Here is a 13958-nt window from a genome sequence, read left to right as displayed (position 1 = left end):
CTGCCCCCACACGTGGGGGCCAGGCATCCCGGTCGTGACGTCATCACCGGGTCGAGCGGTTTTATTATTACCGATGGCACCGCGCAGGGATGTGTTAGTAATAAGTGTTGTAACAGTGTTTACACACACATTTCTGCTTACATTACGTCTCTAAGAGATAGAATTCGTGACATGTGACGTCATGTGTGTCATCTTTAATTACAGAAATAAGAGAAACAATATTTCCTTTTGGAATTTAGAATTTTTTGTGTGTTTTTGTGTGTGTGTGTGTGTGTGTGTGTGTGTGTGTGTGTGTGTGTGTGTGTGTGTGTGTGTGTGTGTGTGTGTGTGTGTGTGTGTGTGTGTACGTCATGTCCAGGACAGGTTGTTTTTACCCCAGTCCTGCCCTTGCCTCACAGCAGGAAGAAGGTTCTGGGTTTGAACGCAGCCCTGAGGCCTTTCTGTTTTGAGTTTGCATGTTCCCTCTTGTTTACGTGCATTCCCTCAGGTGTCCTGGATTCAACCCACGGGCCAACAACATGTCATATGGGTGAAAGGTATGAATTTAAACACGGAATGTTGTTTCTACATGTGTTGGCCCTGTGACACAAAGATCTCCTGTCCAAAAGCTGACCCTGGATTTTGGGCAGAACCCGCTGGGATATGATCCGGCACCCATGTGTCGCTGCTGAAGGACTTTTGTATCAGCCGTGTTATAAATTTCCAATTATAAAATGAACATGTTCTGTTTCCGTAACTACTGATAAAGGTTGAGAGGATTTTAAACACAGCACCTGAGGATACGGCTGAAATCACCAACCTGCAAAACGTGGAAAAGGAGCTTGAGATGTTGAGAGTTTAGATATGCAACTTTGGAGGAAGGAAAGGAAATGGTTTTTGGAGTTGATGAGAAATCCAGTAGCTAAAGTTGTAGAAAGTAATACATTGAAAATAGTGGAGAGGTGGAGAAGGTTTGAGAATGTTTGGAGAAGAGAAGGATGAGCAGATGTGAGATTAGATGGTGTTCAGAAAGATGAGGAGTTGGAATGAACCTCGTTGGTGGGGAACAGTTGCAGAAAATAATTTACGTAAAGCTGTGCAATGTTACAAGAAAAATGGTTGGCGTATTCCAACAATCCAGACTCTGGGGAGGAGAGTAATCTGTTACCACAGTCCCAGATTAGATTCCATAGAGAAGGTCAGGCTGGTTGTATCAGAGGCATGTGTGCGAAAGCCAAAGGTATGAAAAAAAACATGCCATATCAGGAGCTGAAACACACACACACACACACACACACATACACATACACACTCAATGGCATATTTCCCCAACAGAAAAAGTTTGCAATTGCACAGAACAAACGAAAAACTTAAACACTCCTCTCGCAGATGAATCTAGATTTTACAGTTACAGACACAAACAAACAAGGATGATTGAAGATACACCTCACAACTGTGACACAACAACAGAACGGTACACACAGGGTGTAATTTGTGAAAAAACAAGCGGGATGTTTTTTTAATAAGCAATCAAAAGGCCTGAATGCTTTTTAGGTTAATGGTGCGCCTATGATCCTACATCCTGAACAAACTTAAACTTAAAAAAGACAAGAAACATTCAAATTTTTGTGCCGGCCATAATGTGGAAGATGAAGATGGTGTAATTAGGCTTCAGGGTCGTGGATTAGGGCAGATTACACACACATGGCAATAGGATTTAGTCTAATGCAAACAGTCTGTAAAACATAACATTAAAACCCCATAGATTAACATTTCACATGTCAAGTCAAAATAATTCAGAAAATATAAGTACATAATGTGTTTTTATATGTGAACAGAGATGTTCACGAACATCAAGACTGGGGTTTGTGTATGAAATCCAATGTAAACATTGAAAACGGGTATGAAAGAGGTGGTAATCAACTTTAATGATCTGGGTGAAGACAACAAGGTAAAAAGGTTCCTCTAAAGCTGGTGGTGATGGATTCTTTCTATAGATGGGTAGAAGCGTTTAGGACCATCATACCACGTTTTGTGAGGTGACCCTTTTGGGCCACAATTCACGTCTGCTTACACAAATAGACAGCACAACATTTAGTTCTTTTTCTATCGCACAACATTCTAACGACAAACGGACAATGTACAGAGCACACACAGAACACACACACACACACACACACAGCACACAGATAACAACAGATGCATGTTAGGCTGAGTCAGGCTGACAGTTAGCTCATCCCTTAAGGAGAGTCTAACCCAGCAATGGGCAAACTATGGCCCGTGGGCCATTTGTGGCCCGGTAGGCTTTGTAACCCGGCCCACCAAACTTGTTTAAAAGATATATTAATTTTATAAATGACGTTGAAAAATAATTTTTACAAAAACCTTGCATATGTATGTTTACTGCCTGTTCAAGGTCAAAAACTTTTATATACAATATTTTTTTTTTTACATGTAATTTGCATCATTGCAAATAAGCACTACATGATAATCAACTTTGTGACTGCTGAACTTTATTAAACTTTGTTTCTGCCACAAATTGTCTCATCATTAAATTAATAAAAAATTAAGTCAATGCTGGATCATATTAATTAATATGATAATAATATGATAATTTCTTTTCTTTTTTTAATTTACGGATTCTCGTCAAACAGGACAGGTGAGTTGACCTTTCACCCTGTCCCCTTTCACACACAAGTGTTCTATTACCTGTTGGTGTGAAATGGAAACATGACACTGTTGTAGTGTAAAGAGCTGTGCGTAAAAGCCACAGCGTACGCGACGTTCATCCAACACACGAAGTTGTTTGTGCGTCTGCCCGATGCCTGAGGGACGTTCTCGTCGACGCGCCTTTCCTTGACAGCTGTAATGAAAATCCTGTGTTCACCAAAAACCCCAAAGCAGTAATGTCTGTCTATTTGCTACACATAAATCATAACTATAATTAACAGCTTTTGTTTGTAGCAGAGCGCTGCACTTTCACTTCTTACATGGAGAAGACAAAATTAGCGCGTTCCTTTTGGTGTTCACATTCCATGAATTACTAAAGTAAATTCATGACTGTGATTGTTTAGAGATTTTTTTTCTCCAAACTGAATGAAAACGACTTTTTTGTGGGATTCCAGGGCATCGCGTGTCTTTTATCTCAGTAATCTGTGTTCTCATCACATTTGTCCGCCAGAACATTTAGAGAACATTACGCACATCGGCAAACTCAGAACAGTTAGAGATCGGAAACACAGACACGAGGATCTGTTTCTGAAAGTAGAGCAGTAATTAGAAGAATTGGCTCTGAGAAAATGATCTCTTTGAAAATACAAAGACCTGGAATAAAAAACAAATTTTTTAAAGCGCCAATCCATATGATGAACCACTGGGTAAAACCTTAAATGTTCTCATGCATCACAAAAAAGAAACAGTTCCAAACTTTTTTTTATTGTGACTATTGTTCACTTTTTATTCTACATTTTAATAATAATAATAATGATAATAATAATAACAATAATAGTAATTACAATAGCAATAATAAGAATAATAAGAATAATAATGTGCATAATCGATAGGTGATACGGCAGCTCCTTCTAGTGGTCATTTAAGGTTAAAGCAGCTCTAACTACAGACCTAGTTCGACTGTAAACTTTTGTTCCCTCATTTTCCAAATCCACACGATTGATGATTAATTTCTGCCTCAATCTCACAAGAGAGACCCAAACTCTTATAGCCCCTTCAAAGTGATGGCAGCATTATTTTTCCTAAAACAATATGAAACAGATGTGTTGTCAGGGAAACAACGAATCACACATTCTCAGGCAATTTAGGCAAAGTGCTATCCCCCCTGCACCACACCATCCCCTTCACTAATCCAGCTGAGATGAATATTTAATGGAGATGAAGATGTCATCAAAGTGGAGTTCATGTGTAGAGGGACAACAGTTGATAATGGAAAGTCAGCGGATCGACTAAAAGCATTAGAATTGATTGTCTAGCTTTCAGTCAAACATTTTTTTGTGGTGGATCCATGGGATTGACGTGACTACTCATTCATATTTCGCAACATATGGAGCATTATCTATTTGGTTTTGCATGAATCTGCTAACACCCAAACAAAAGCAACCCAGAGCAACTTGGTAGAGCTGCACAAAACTATAAAAACTTTCTTTTTTTTGCTTCTCTTCCTCTTCTTTCTTCTCTGATGGAGCGTCATCAGCTCTTTGCACACAAAACCGACCCACTGGCTTTCCTGATGCTGCAGGTGTGCACCATTTTTTGTCGAAGTAAACTTGACCCAATTGTTTCAGACATGTATAAATTCCACGTGCTGATTGAACAGATCTGACCAGCCTCACCGCGGGGGTGCATTGTGGGGACTGAATTAGCTCTGTGGCTGCAGGTGCTCCGATCATTACTGTTGATACCTGACTTATTTCCACTCTGGTTTTAGTCTGATAATTATAGCATGAAGCTCTTTTTATAGAGCTTCGCCACAACAAAGCACAAACTGTTCCCTCCACCAGGTTTTCTTCCACAGCTGGTTGTAGTGCTGATATTTCAGTTTCATTCCCAACACAGAGGCCAAATATAGTTGTTATGATAGTGGATGTTGAGCTTTATGAAGTTAAGATCATTAGAATTTAGGTTAAGGTTAAATTTAATTAGTTTTTCTCCCATTCCTTCTCTCATGTAAGTATTTATTTTGCAATTTTAATCAATTTTGAACATTAGAATGAATTACAGAGAATGTCATGGATAAAATACCAAATTGTAGAGATATGCTGCAGGTTAAGGCGTTGGTCAGGTGATGTAACCGTTAAAGGCCACGTCGATAACTGTCTGTGTTGATAATGAATGACACAATTAGCTCTTGAGTGGTCTGACCAACAATGTGCCTTGCAGTCATTCTTGGCTGCTTAGTTGGCAGCCATCTTTCAATGAGTAAGCTGAACAACTATTGATTTCCTGCTTTGCGCCGAGGCATCGTGCTGATGGGGTTGAACGCATCCCTCGTCTGTCTGCTGATGCGCGAGGCCTTGAATGAATTCAAGTGGAGGCCTGTCAAACTCTGCACACACGACGCGATGCAAACTTCCTATTCCAGCTAACTTAGGGCCGTGTGACACGTCACCCACTCTGGACAGGTTGTTCAGACAGAGTTTGCTGAATATGCTTTATGTATGTGAGACCACAGAACACAGGATGCTGGAATTGTGGTCAGAAATGAGGGAAGTTAAAAAATGCAGCCCTTGAGTCAAAAGGAAGGGGCCCCTAATGTGGAAATACCCCCAAGGAGTCATCCGACGGTTAAACGATGAATCTTCCGATATGTGTATATATAAATATATATATCTATGGAAACATTGGTTCTGATTAATTCTGTGATGAGTGATAAATCCACACTGGTTATAGAGATGGATAAATAGTCCAAAGGCAAAAATAAAAAACAGGTTGTGGTATATTAATGTCTGTTAGAAGACTGCTAGGTTTTGTTTCCTCAACAAATATGATAAGTTTTAGTTTGAATGTGACTCTGGTATCATTTCAATCACTTAATCAAATCAGATTCTTAACATGCATTCAGGCAGGAGGACAATTTTATTGCATATTTACCCTGTAGTTTATTTTTTAGATATTTTAGATGATATGTAGTAGTAGCTCAGTCCACTAAGTCTTGGGTTGGGGACTGGAGGGTAGCTGGTTCAAGACCCATGTCGGGCAAAAAATTTTGGAGCGTGAACTGACAGTGGAGAGGTGCCAGTTGACCTCCAAGGCACTGCTGAGGTTCTCTTGAGCTAGGCACCGTTCCCAAGAAGTGGAAAAAGATGCCCCTATGGGGGATGAATAGGGAAATCTTTAATCTTAATCTTTAAAGCCTGAATTCCTAGAATAAAGTAAGAATTATGGGAATAAATGAAAAGTTCCTGTCAGAATTTTAAACTATTTTTACTGGCAAAAAGTTATTATTAGCATAAGTTATGCTATAAATGGAACTTTTGCAAAATCCAAAGTGCACATTTGTTTGAGCGCAGACTCATGCATACTAATCTTATGAATGAATGAATTTGTGATGTATTTTCATTCATAAAAACATCAGAATTGTTCTGTTTTAAGAGGAACATATTGTGTGTTGTATCTTTATTTTGCTTGAAGTAATAATTCGGATTCCTTCTTGTTTGTATGCACAACATTCAAACATGGCCTGTGGATAAGATAAGTGAGTTTTTCTTCTAAACTGCTTTATAAGCTTTTATTTTTAAGTTCCCATTTTACACGTTTGGGGTGGCACGGTGGTGGTTAGCGCTGCCACCTCACAGCTACAAGGTTCCGGGTTCAAATCCTTTCTGTGTGAAGTTCATATGTTCTCCACGTGTCTGTGTGGGTTCTCTCAGGGTTCTCCGGTTTCAGCCCACCTCCAAAATTATGCAGCTTAGGTGAATTAGTGACTCCAAATTGTCCACAGGTGTGAGTGGTTGTTTGTGTTTTGTGTGGCTCCGCGGTGCACTGACGTCACCCGACTCTCACCCTGCAAGTCAGCTGGGATGGGCTCCGGCAACCCCCGTGACCCGCAAAAGCAGAAAAATTTGTCGAGAAGATGAATGAATGAAACATTTTTAGACATTTGGGGGGGGAAAAGAAGCGTTTTCTGCACCCCATGAAAGTTACAAACATTTCAGTGTATGTTGATTTTACATGATCTTTAAAATTAGGCTTTTTGCATCACTTTGTATTAAAGTGACATCATCTGTGCCAAAAGCAGCTTTTATCCTATACAACTTGAACAACTTGATGGAAATCTCTGCTCTTGATGGACAATAAGAGTGTTATTGTAAACTCAACCTTTTGCATATCACTGACTGTGCGTGTGTGTGTGTGTGTGTGTAAGAGTGTGTCAAAGCGGTAGAACCGGTTTGAACGGGAGGGGAAACGAGACGGTACGTCCAGCCGCTGCTTATCAGAGGAAATGATGCCGGTGGCTCTCAAAGCTTCCCTCTGTCTCCACATCAATGTAAGAAACACCCGGAACCGATAACCACAATGACCACAACACGTCCCGCCAAACACGATCCTCACACCGCGGAAAGCTGAGAAGGGAGGGAAAGGATGGCGGGAATGAGTTGAGACAGGCCGGAGGGTGTCATTTCAGTTTCTTTCCCGCTCACTTTGGATTTCAAGCGATAAGAAAATGTTATCTCTGTTCTCTCCATTTCTGCACTCTGTTCGCCGTTGGTTCCCCGAGGGCAGCCTTTTAACTCGCAAAGTTATTGACAGATATGTATGAAACATTTTCCAGAGACAGACGTTGGGGATGGGAGCAGGTGATTTGGTTTTGACAAGAATCTGCCCAGAGGGAAAGGAAACGGTGGTTCTTCTGAAACAGCTGTTTTCCCCACAGCAAACACTGCGGACGGATCTGAGAATGAGGTGTGTCTTTTCCTGGTGAAAGAATCTACATATAGGTGTTCTATATATGAATAGGAATGTAACTTGTGAGGGGAAAGGCGACCTCTGTTAAGGAATGCTCAGCCGTTAAGGAGGAGTTTCCGTCTCCAGGTGCTTTAACGAAGAGATCCAATAACCCTAATATGCAAACCCACTGGACAGGCCTAATTTATCACTGTGCCATTTATAGTGTTTCACCCTCACTCAACCCCAACATCTCTCAGTTTCTCTCACGTGAACTCGAGGGATTTAAAGAAACACTGCTCACAACTTCTGGCCCAATTTTGAAAACCTTTTCTTAATTTTTAAAATTGATTATACATCCTCCACTTCCAGGTTGAGGACGTTTTCCTTGATGTGACAAATTTTTTGTCTGTTATCTTACACAATAGCATTTGATTCACTTTCGTATGTGGCACAGGTTAGATACAGATCTGATTCATGATCAAGACTGAGAAGGGTCAGACAGGAATTCATGGGGCTTTTTGAACAGTCAGATATGATCGGCCAATGATCGTCATCATCCTAAACAAAATTTCATTTGCTACCAGGGTATGCATTTAGGTTAATGATGACTCAAAAACACATCAGTAGGTGCTTCTCTGCCGTTTTAGAGGAAATCACAAATCAGTATTCACCAAAACTTGTAGCCAAGTAACCAAACCGCAGGCAGCTCACCTGAAGACTGGGCCACCATCTTTCAGGGGGACATCTGGAGGTTGTTTCAGTCCATGAAGAGGAGGATTACTGCTGGATCAAGGGTGTTCAACGAAGAATGCAGGGTGAGTTCCTTTTTTTTGTGAGTTGTTTTTTGTTCTATCAGGCTACTGATTAAAGACGACAGCCATTAAAAAATAGTCCAGATGTTAAATTACAGATGCTCACGGTGTTGCCTTTCTAACCCCACTCAATGATATTTCGCTTAATCAATAGTTTGTAGCTTCTAGTTAACCTGATTGACATCCACAGGCGCTTCGGCCAGCAGAGGGCGCGCCGAGCCCGATCAATCCCCCTCTTCCCTGCACACCAGAGGCAGCTTCCATCCTTTTTTTTAATACCCATCTGATTCCTTTAATTGTCCCCTTCCTGTGGTTAATTAGTGCCAATCTGTCCAATTTAAACCTGATCTACCGAACACGACCGAGTGCGTGCATCCTATTCCTTCCTCTGTGCATGTTCCCTAAATTGCAGTGGTTGTCTGCTGATTGTTGAATTAAGCTGTCAGTGTCTGCAGAGAGGCTGGATCAAGGTAAACTCCTGCACCTGTGACATTCGCAACATTTGCTTGAATTTGCTGCACAAACGGTGCAAATCTGTGCAACGCGGCGCTAATATATGCTTTTGCGTAATTACGCGCGGCTCGTACAAAACCGCCGCGGTGCGTTTCATGACATTGTGGATTTGCAGTCACGTTTTCGGCGGGGTAGTAGTAAAATACTTGTAGTACATTAGTATGAGCTGCATGGGAGCTCTACTCGACTGTGACGTCCCTCCTACTTCTTCTAAACCAAAAAAATAGACCCCGGCGTAAGAAGAAACCCAACTCCCTGATAAAACACACGGACGAAAGCGCGTTTTCTCTGCTTAAATCGACTTAAATGAACAACTGTGATTAATATGAGTGGCAAAAACGGAAAAACAAAGTGTTTTCTGTGTGATTTGTGAGGCCGGCGAGTGTTTCGCGGGAAAAGTGGCGCAGGGATATGTAGCGGAGGAGCGGGTGCGTGCTGCGGCCGTTTTTATTGCGGCCAGCAGAGTACTCAGCTGTGATTCTCACGCTGCTGATGACAGACTGCGTGTCGCCCGTGGAGCCCTTTCAGCCCCCCATGCGTGCGTCTTCCAGACTCACCGAGACCGACCGCAACACCCCCCGTGGAAGGATTTAATGTGTCTTTCGTGTTGGAATAACTTTGTTGCCCCTTGCGCCGCATTTTGGCTCGATTTATCATAAAGGTAAGCATCTTGTCGTACTAGTTGGAGTCAAATGAGTTTGTCGCTAGTAGCGGTTTAGTAAGGAGACCCCCCCCTCCCCCTCCCCTCCTCCTCTTCCTAATTCTCCTTTTTTCTAGCAAATAATTGACCATTTTTCCCGGTTGAGCACCTGCTGCTGCTGCAGCACCCGTGCATGCATGCAAAGCGCGCAAAGACGCGTCGGTGTTTTGGAGTGGCCATGTGACGTTACGCACACAGAATGTTGCAGAGCGACGTTCTGCAGCTTCTAATCAGGCTTGTGTTTTGTTTTGTTTTTTTCTCCCCCATTCATCCAGTTTCACACTGAGGAAAAGCGTCACCATGCCGCTAAATTCAAGTTTGGCGAGTAAAAACTACGATTACGATTACGACTCCCTGCAACCGTATTTCTACTACGACAACGAGGAGGAGGACTTCTATCCTCAGCAGCTTCAGCCTCCGGCTCCGAGCGAGGACATCTGGAAGAAATTCGAACTCCTGCCGACCCCTCCCCTCTCCCCGAGCCGCCGGCCGTCCCTGTCAAGCCTGTTCCCCTCCACGGCGGATCAGCTGGAGATGGTCACCGAGTTCCTGGGCGACGACATGGTCAACCAGAGCATCATCTGCGACGCAGATTACTCCCAGACCTTCCTCAAATCCATCATCATCCAGGATTGCATGTGGAGCGGCTTCTCCGCCGCCGCCAAGCTGGAGAAGGTGGTCTCCGAGCGGCTCGCCTCCCTTCACGCCGCCCGGAAGGAGACGTCGGCGCCGACGGCGGCCGGCGGCGGCGGGGACTGCGCGGAGCCCGCCGGCGCGGCCCCGTGGAGGCTGAACAGCAGCTACCTGCAGGATCTGCACACGTCGGTGTCGGAGTGTATCGATCCGTCTGTGGTTTTCCCGTACCCGATCGCTGAGACGCCCAAGCACAGCGTGGGGACGCCGCCTAGTAAGGATTTGGGACTGGACACTCCGCCCAACAGCAGCGGCAGCAGCAGCAGCTGTAGTGACTCAGGTAAGCTGGGATGGTCGTCATGGGATCGCAGCCCCCTGAGGAATTAGGAATGGCCCTGTGTGTGTGTGTGCATGGTTCTGAAGAAGGAAGTAGATCATCAGTGGGTTCAATTACCTTGAATTTGCATGCATGAGGTGTGGACATGCTGTCTGGTCCACCCGTGTCATTTAGTGGGTGTAGTGAGAGGAGGATGTGGAAGGAGCACCCCACCCTGTCCACTTGTGCATGCAGTGTGACTCTTATAGGAGCAAGGTGTAATTGTTTTTGCTTTTTATCCTGCAGAAGATGAAGATGGAGATGATGATGATGAGGAAGAAGAGGAGGAGGATGAGGAGGACCAGGAGGAAGAGGAGATCGATGTGGTCACCGTGGAGAAGAGGCACGCCGTGAAGCGGTGCGACCCCAGCCCGGCAGAGACCAGGCACCCGAGCCCACTGGTGCTGAAGCGGTGCCACGTCTCCACCCACCAGCACAACTACGCCGCCCATCCATCCATGAGGCAGGAGCAGCCCGCCGTCAAGAGGCTGAAGCTGGAGACTGGCGGAGGAGGGGGTGGGAGCAGCCACAGCAGGGTCCTCAAGCAGATCAGCAGCAACCGCAAGTGTTCGAGTCCCCGGACGTCGGACACGGAGGACTACGATAAGAGAAGGACTCACAACGTGCTGGAGCGCCAGCGGAGAAACGAGCTCAAGCTGAGCTTCTTCGCCCTGCGGGACGAGATCCCAGAGGTGGCCAACAACGAGAAGGCAGCCAAAGTGGTGATCCTGAAGAAGGCCACCGAGTGCATCTACAGCATGCAGTCGGATGAACAGAGACTCCTGTCGCTCAAGGAACAGCTGAGCAGGAAAAGTGAACTTTTAAAGCAGAGGCTTGCACATCTGCAAAGTTCTCGCGCTTAAAGTTTGATCAGACTTTTTTTTTTTTTTGGGCTTTTTTTTTTTTAATGCAAGTTGGAGACTTAGGGTGTACAGTTGTTGCATGCAAATGCAAAATGAATTAAGTTGTTTGAAATCTTGTTTGATTTCAATGTTAAAACTGCCTCAATTGAAGTTATGGGTGGATTAAATATTTAAAAGTTTATTTTTATTAATAAAATATAAAAAAAATAGGGCTATCCTGTTGAAGGCCCAAACTAAAATATAAATTTTTATGTTTTGTATATAATATTTCCTAAGAAATTGTATTTTTGGATCTCAATTGTCTGGATGTTCAGACCCAGTGTTTGTTTTTTTTCATTATGTTTCTAGGTTCATTTTGAAATATAAAAAATGTTTCTTGAATTTGTGTCCTTGTCCTTCCATGAAAACTTTCACACACTTTGAGCAACTTGATAACATGTAGTCCAGTTGAACTATATGTAGAGTTTAGAGTTAGTTGATGACATCACAAAGGTGACGAGGTATGCCTCAGATTAACTATAGAAGAACATGATGGAACATTTGAACCCAAATGAGTAACAAATTGAAGATATTTGAATATTACTGATGCCAATGTTGATTAAGTTCAGCATCAATCAGCCCTTTTCAGGTAACTAAAACATCACAGTTTGACTTGTTGGACCCTAAATAAGCAACAGAAAAATGTAATGCAACCAATCTAATAGACTTAAAAACTATTTAATTCCCGAATATTATCCTTAGAAGCTGCTTCAGCTGCTTACTGTGGGCGTTTAAAGATCCTGTTCACATAATGTGTTCATTTCATGTCAGGAAAAGACTTAAATCTAAAGCAAAAGAAGCTCGTCAAACAGTTTTGCTTTAGGAGACATTTACAGTCAAAACTGAAGAAATCACTTGAAATATGAAAGGAAATTTATCATTAACATCAAATAATAAGTCGATAGATTCAAACTTCGGGTTGAATGACGCATTACCCACATGACTGAAGCCGCTGACTGTAGTCACGATCCTGCTTTTTATTATTACTGATAATATTGCATCGATTTTTCCACTGGCGCTCCAGCCTCGCCGTGACGTCACGCACAGTCTCCGGAGCGCTCCACGGAGCGCATGGTCCTGGTCGCAAGCACATGGAAGAGAGGTCGAGATGTGTGTGTGTGAGACGCGCCACTGATCATCAGCAAAAAGGAATATAAAAAGCAGCGGAAACATCCCGATCGGCGCGGTAAGAGCTCTTTCTGAGGTCTTTTACCGATTGCATTCATCATTATTGATCCAGCTCTTTAATTATCCGATTAAACATTACCGGATGATATTGGGAAGTAAAACCCTTTATCTTCCAATCTATCCAGTGAATTTCTGATTATAAGGGGGGATACTTGTGTAGGAGGGAGATCCGGGTTGCAGAGGTTTAATCCGGGGTGAATATGAAGCCTCTCTTCATGCAAGCTGTCTGAAACTATTGTTCTCAGGATAAATCTTATTTTCGTCCGGTTTCCCTATTGTCCTGTTAAAGCTGCAGAGTTGCGCATGTTCTGCTCAAGTCTTTCCAAACCCTCTGGTCTCCATAGTCCGAGTGCTGCTTTCTCCATTGTTCTACCCCTTCTGTCAATGTGACGACACAGAGGTTTAGAATAGGTCCACCACGTTCTCTGCATGTTGTTCAGGTTGCATGTGTGCAACAAAGGAAGGAGCGTTTTTTGGAGTGTGTGTGTGAATGCAGTGGAGCAGGAGGATGTTGGAGCATGGTGTTGGAAACACAGATCAGTTTGGGTCATTTGTGTGGACACTGTGGGTGTGCTGTGACTGTATGACCCGGGTTCGAGCCTCCATGTGTGTGTGTGTGTGTGTGTGTGTGTGTGTGTGTGTGTGTGTGTGTGTGTGTGTGTGTGTGTGTCCACTCCAGGATAACATTGAATCCCAGGGTGGAGGTGTTCCTTTGTGATATGGGTGAGGGGTTAGGGGTATTAATCCCCCGTCGGTGTGCTTTAACCATTAAAACAGAGCTGAACTTGGATAAAAAGTTAGTTTTCTTTAAACTCTTATTTTATTTTCTTGTAAAATGGTCGACAGTATTTCAACTGCTTTGCACGGATGATGACTTTGAATCGATTCACAGCGCTGCTCCCTGCTTCCTGCAATACTTCGTACTTCATTAGACTACATTTGAATTGAGTATCTAGCAGATAGCCAACTATCTGCACTGATCACATCTTTTTTGGGTGTATTTTTTTTATTCAAGTTGGTCATCCTTTAAGGATTAACAAAGAGTTTTCAAAACACCTTTTTGAAGGTGAGGAGCCATTTATTGTCATTTATTCTAAGACTCTTGGGGCTCCAGCCGTATGTCCTAGTTCAGTCAGCGGTGGATTCAGTCAGTGAAGTGGTGGATCTGGAGATATTTGAAGTTTTGATTGCCGTCTATTTGTTGCAAATGCAACAAATCTCATCCTCCAACTTCAATAATTCATAGATAAATGCTCATCGAAAACTTGAGCATATCAAGAGATGAACTATTGTTGGTGGGCTCATTTAATTCCTCGACCGTAGGAGACCCACACAAAATCATTAATGAATGCAGTCAAGCATCAAATGGTGCAAAGTGACTTGGAAACAACTTTCTTGTCTGATCCAGCTGTTATTATATCGATGAAAATGATTCTGATGATTGCAATCCACTC

The 13958-nt window shown here is 43.1% G+C and overlaps 1 protein-coding gene across 2 annotated transcripts; it reads left to right on the top strand.

The window, feature by feature from the left end:
- Positions 1-9201: 9201 nt before the first annotated feature.
- On the top strand, positions 9202-11665 carry myca (MYC proto-oncogene, bHLH transcription factor a). 2 transcript variants are annotated; one of them, XM_068304025.1, is made up of 3 exons: positions 9202-9366; positions 9681-10378; positions 10661-11664. In XM_068304025.1, the coding sequence occupies exons 2-3, from the start codon at positions 9706-9708 to the stop codon at positions 11275-11277; spliced, it is 1290 nt and encodes a 429-aa protein (XP_068160126.1). In that variant the 5' UTR covers positions 9202-9366; positions 9681-9705; the 3' UTR covers positions 11278-11664. The 2 variants fall into 2 exon arrangements, with proteins under 2 accessions (XP_068160126.1, XP_068160127.1); XM_068304026.1 differs by lacking the exon at positions 9202-9366 and having other exon boundaries at positions 10661-11665.
- The last annotated feature ends 2293 nt before the right edge of the window (positions 11666-13958 follow it).

The sequence above is a fragment of the Antennarius striatus genome, chromosome 20 (assembly GCF_040054535.1).
Source record: "Antennarius striatus isolate MH-2024 chromosome 20, ASM4005453v1, whole genome shotgun sequence".
Classification (NCBI taxonomy): domain Eukaryota; kingdom Metazoa; phylum Chordata; class Actinopteri; order Lophiiformes; family Antennariidae; genus Antennarius; species Antennarius striatus.
This window is presented reverse-complemented; position numbering and strand designations above follow the sequence as displayed.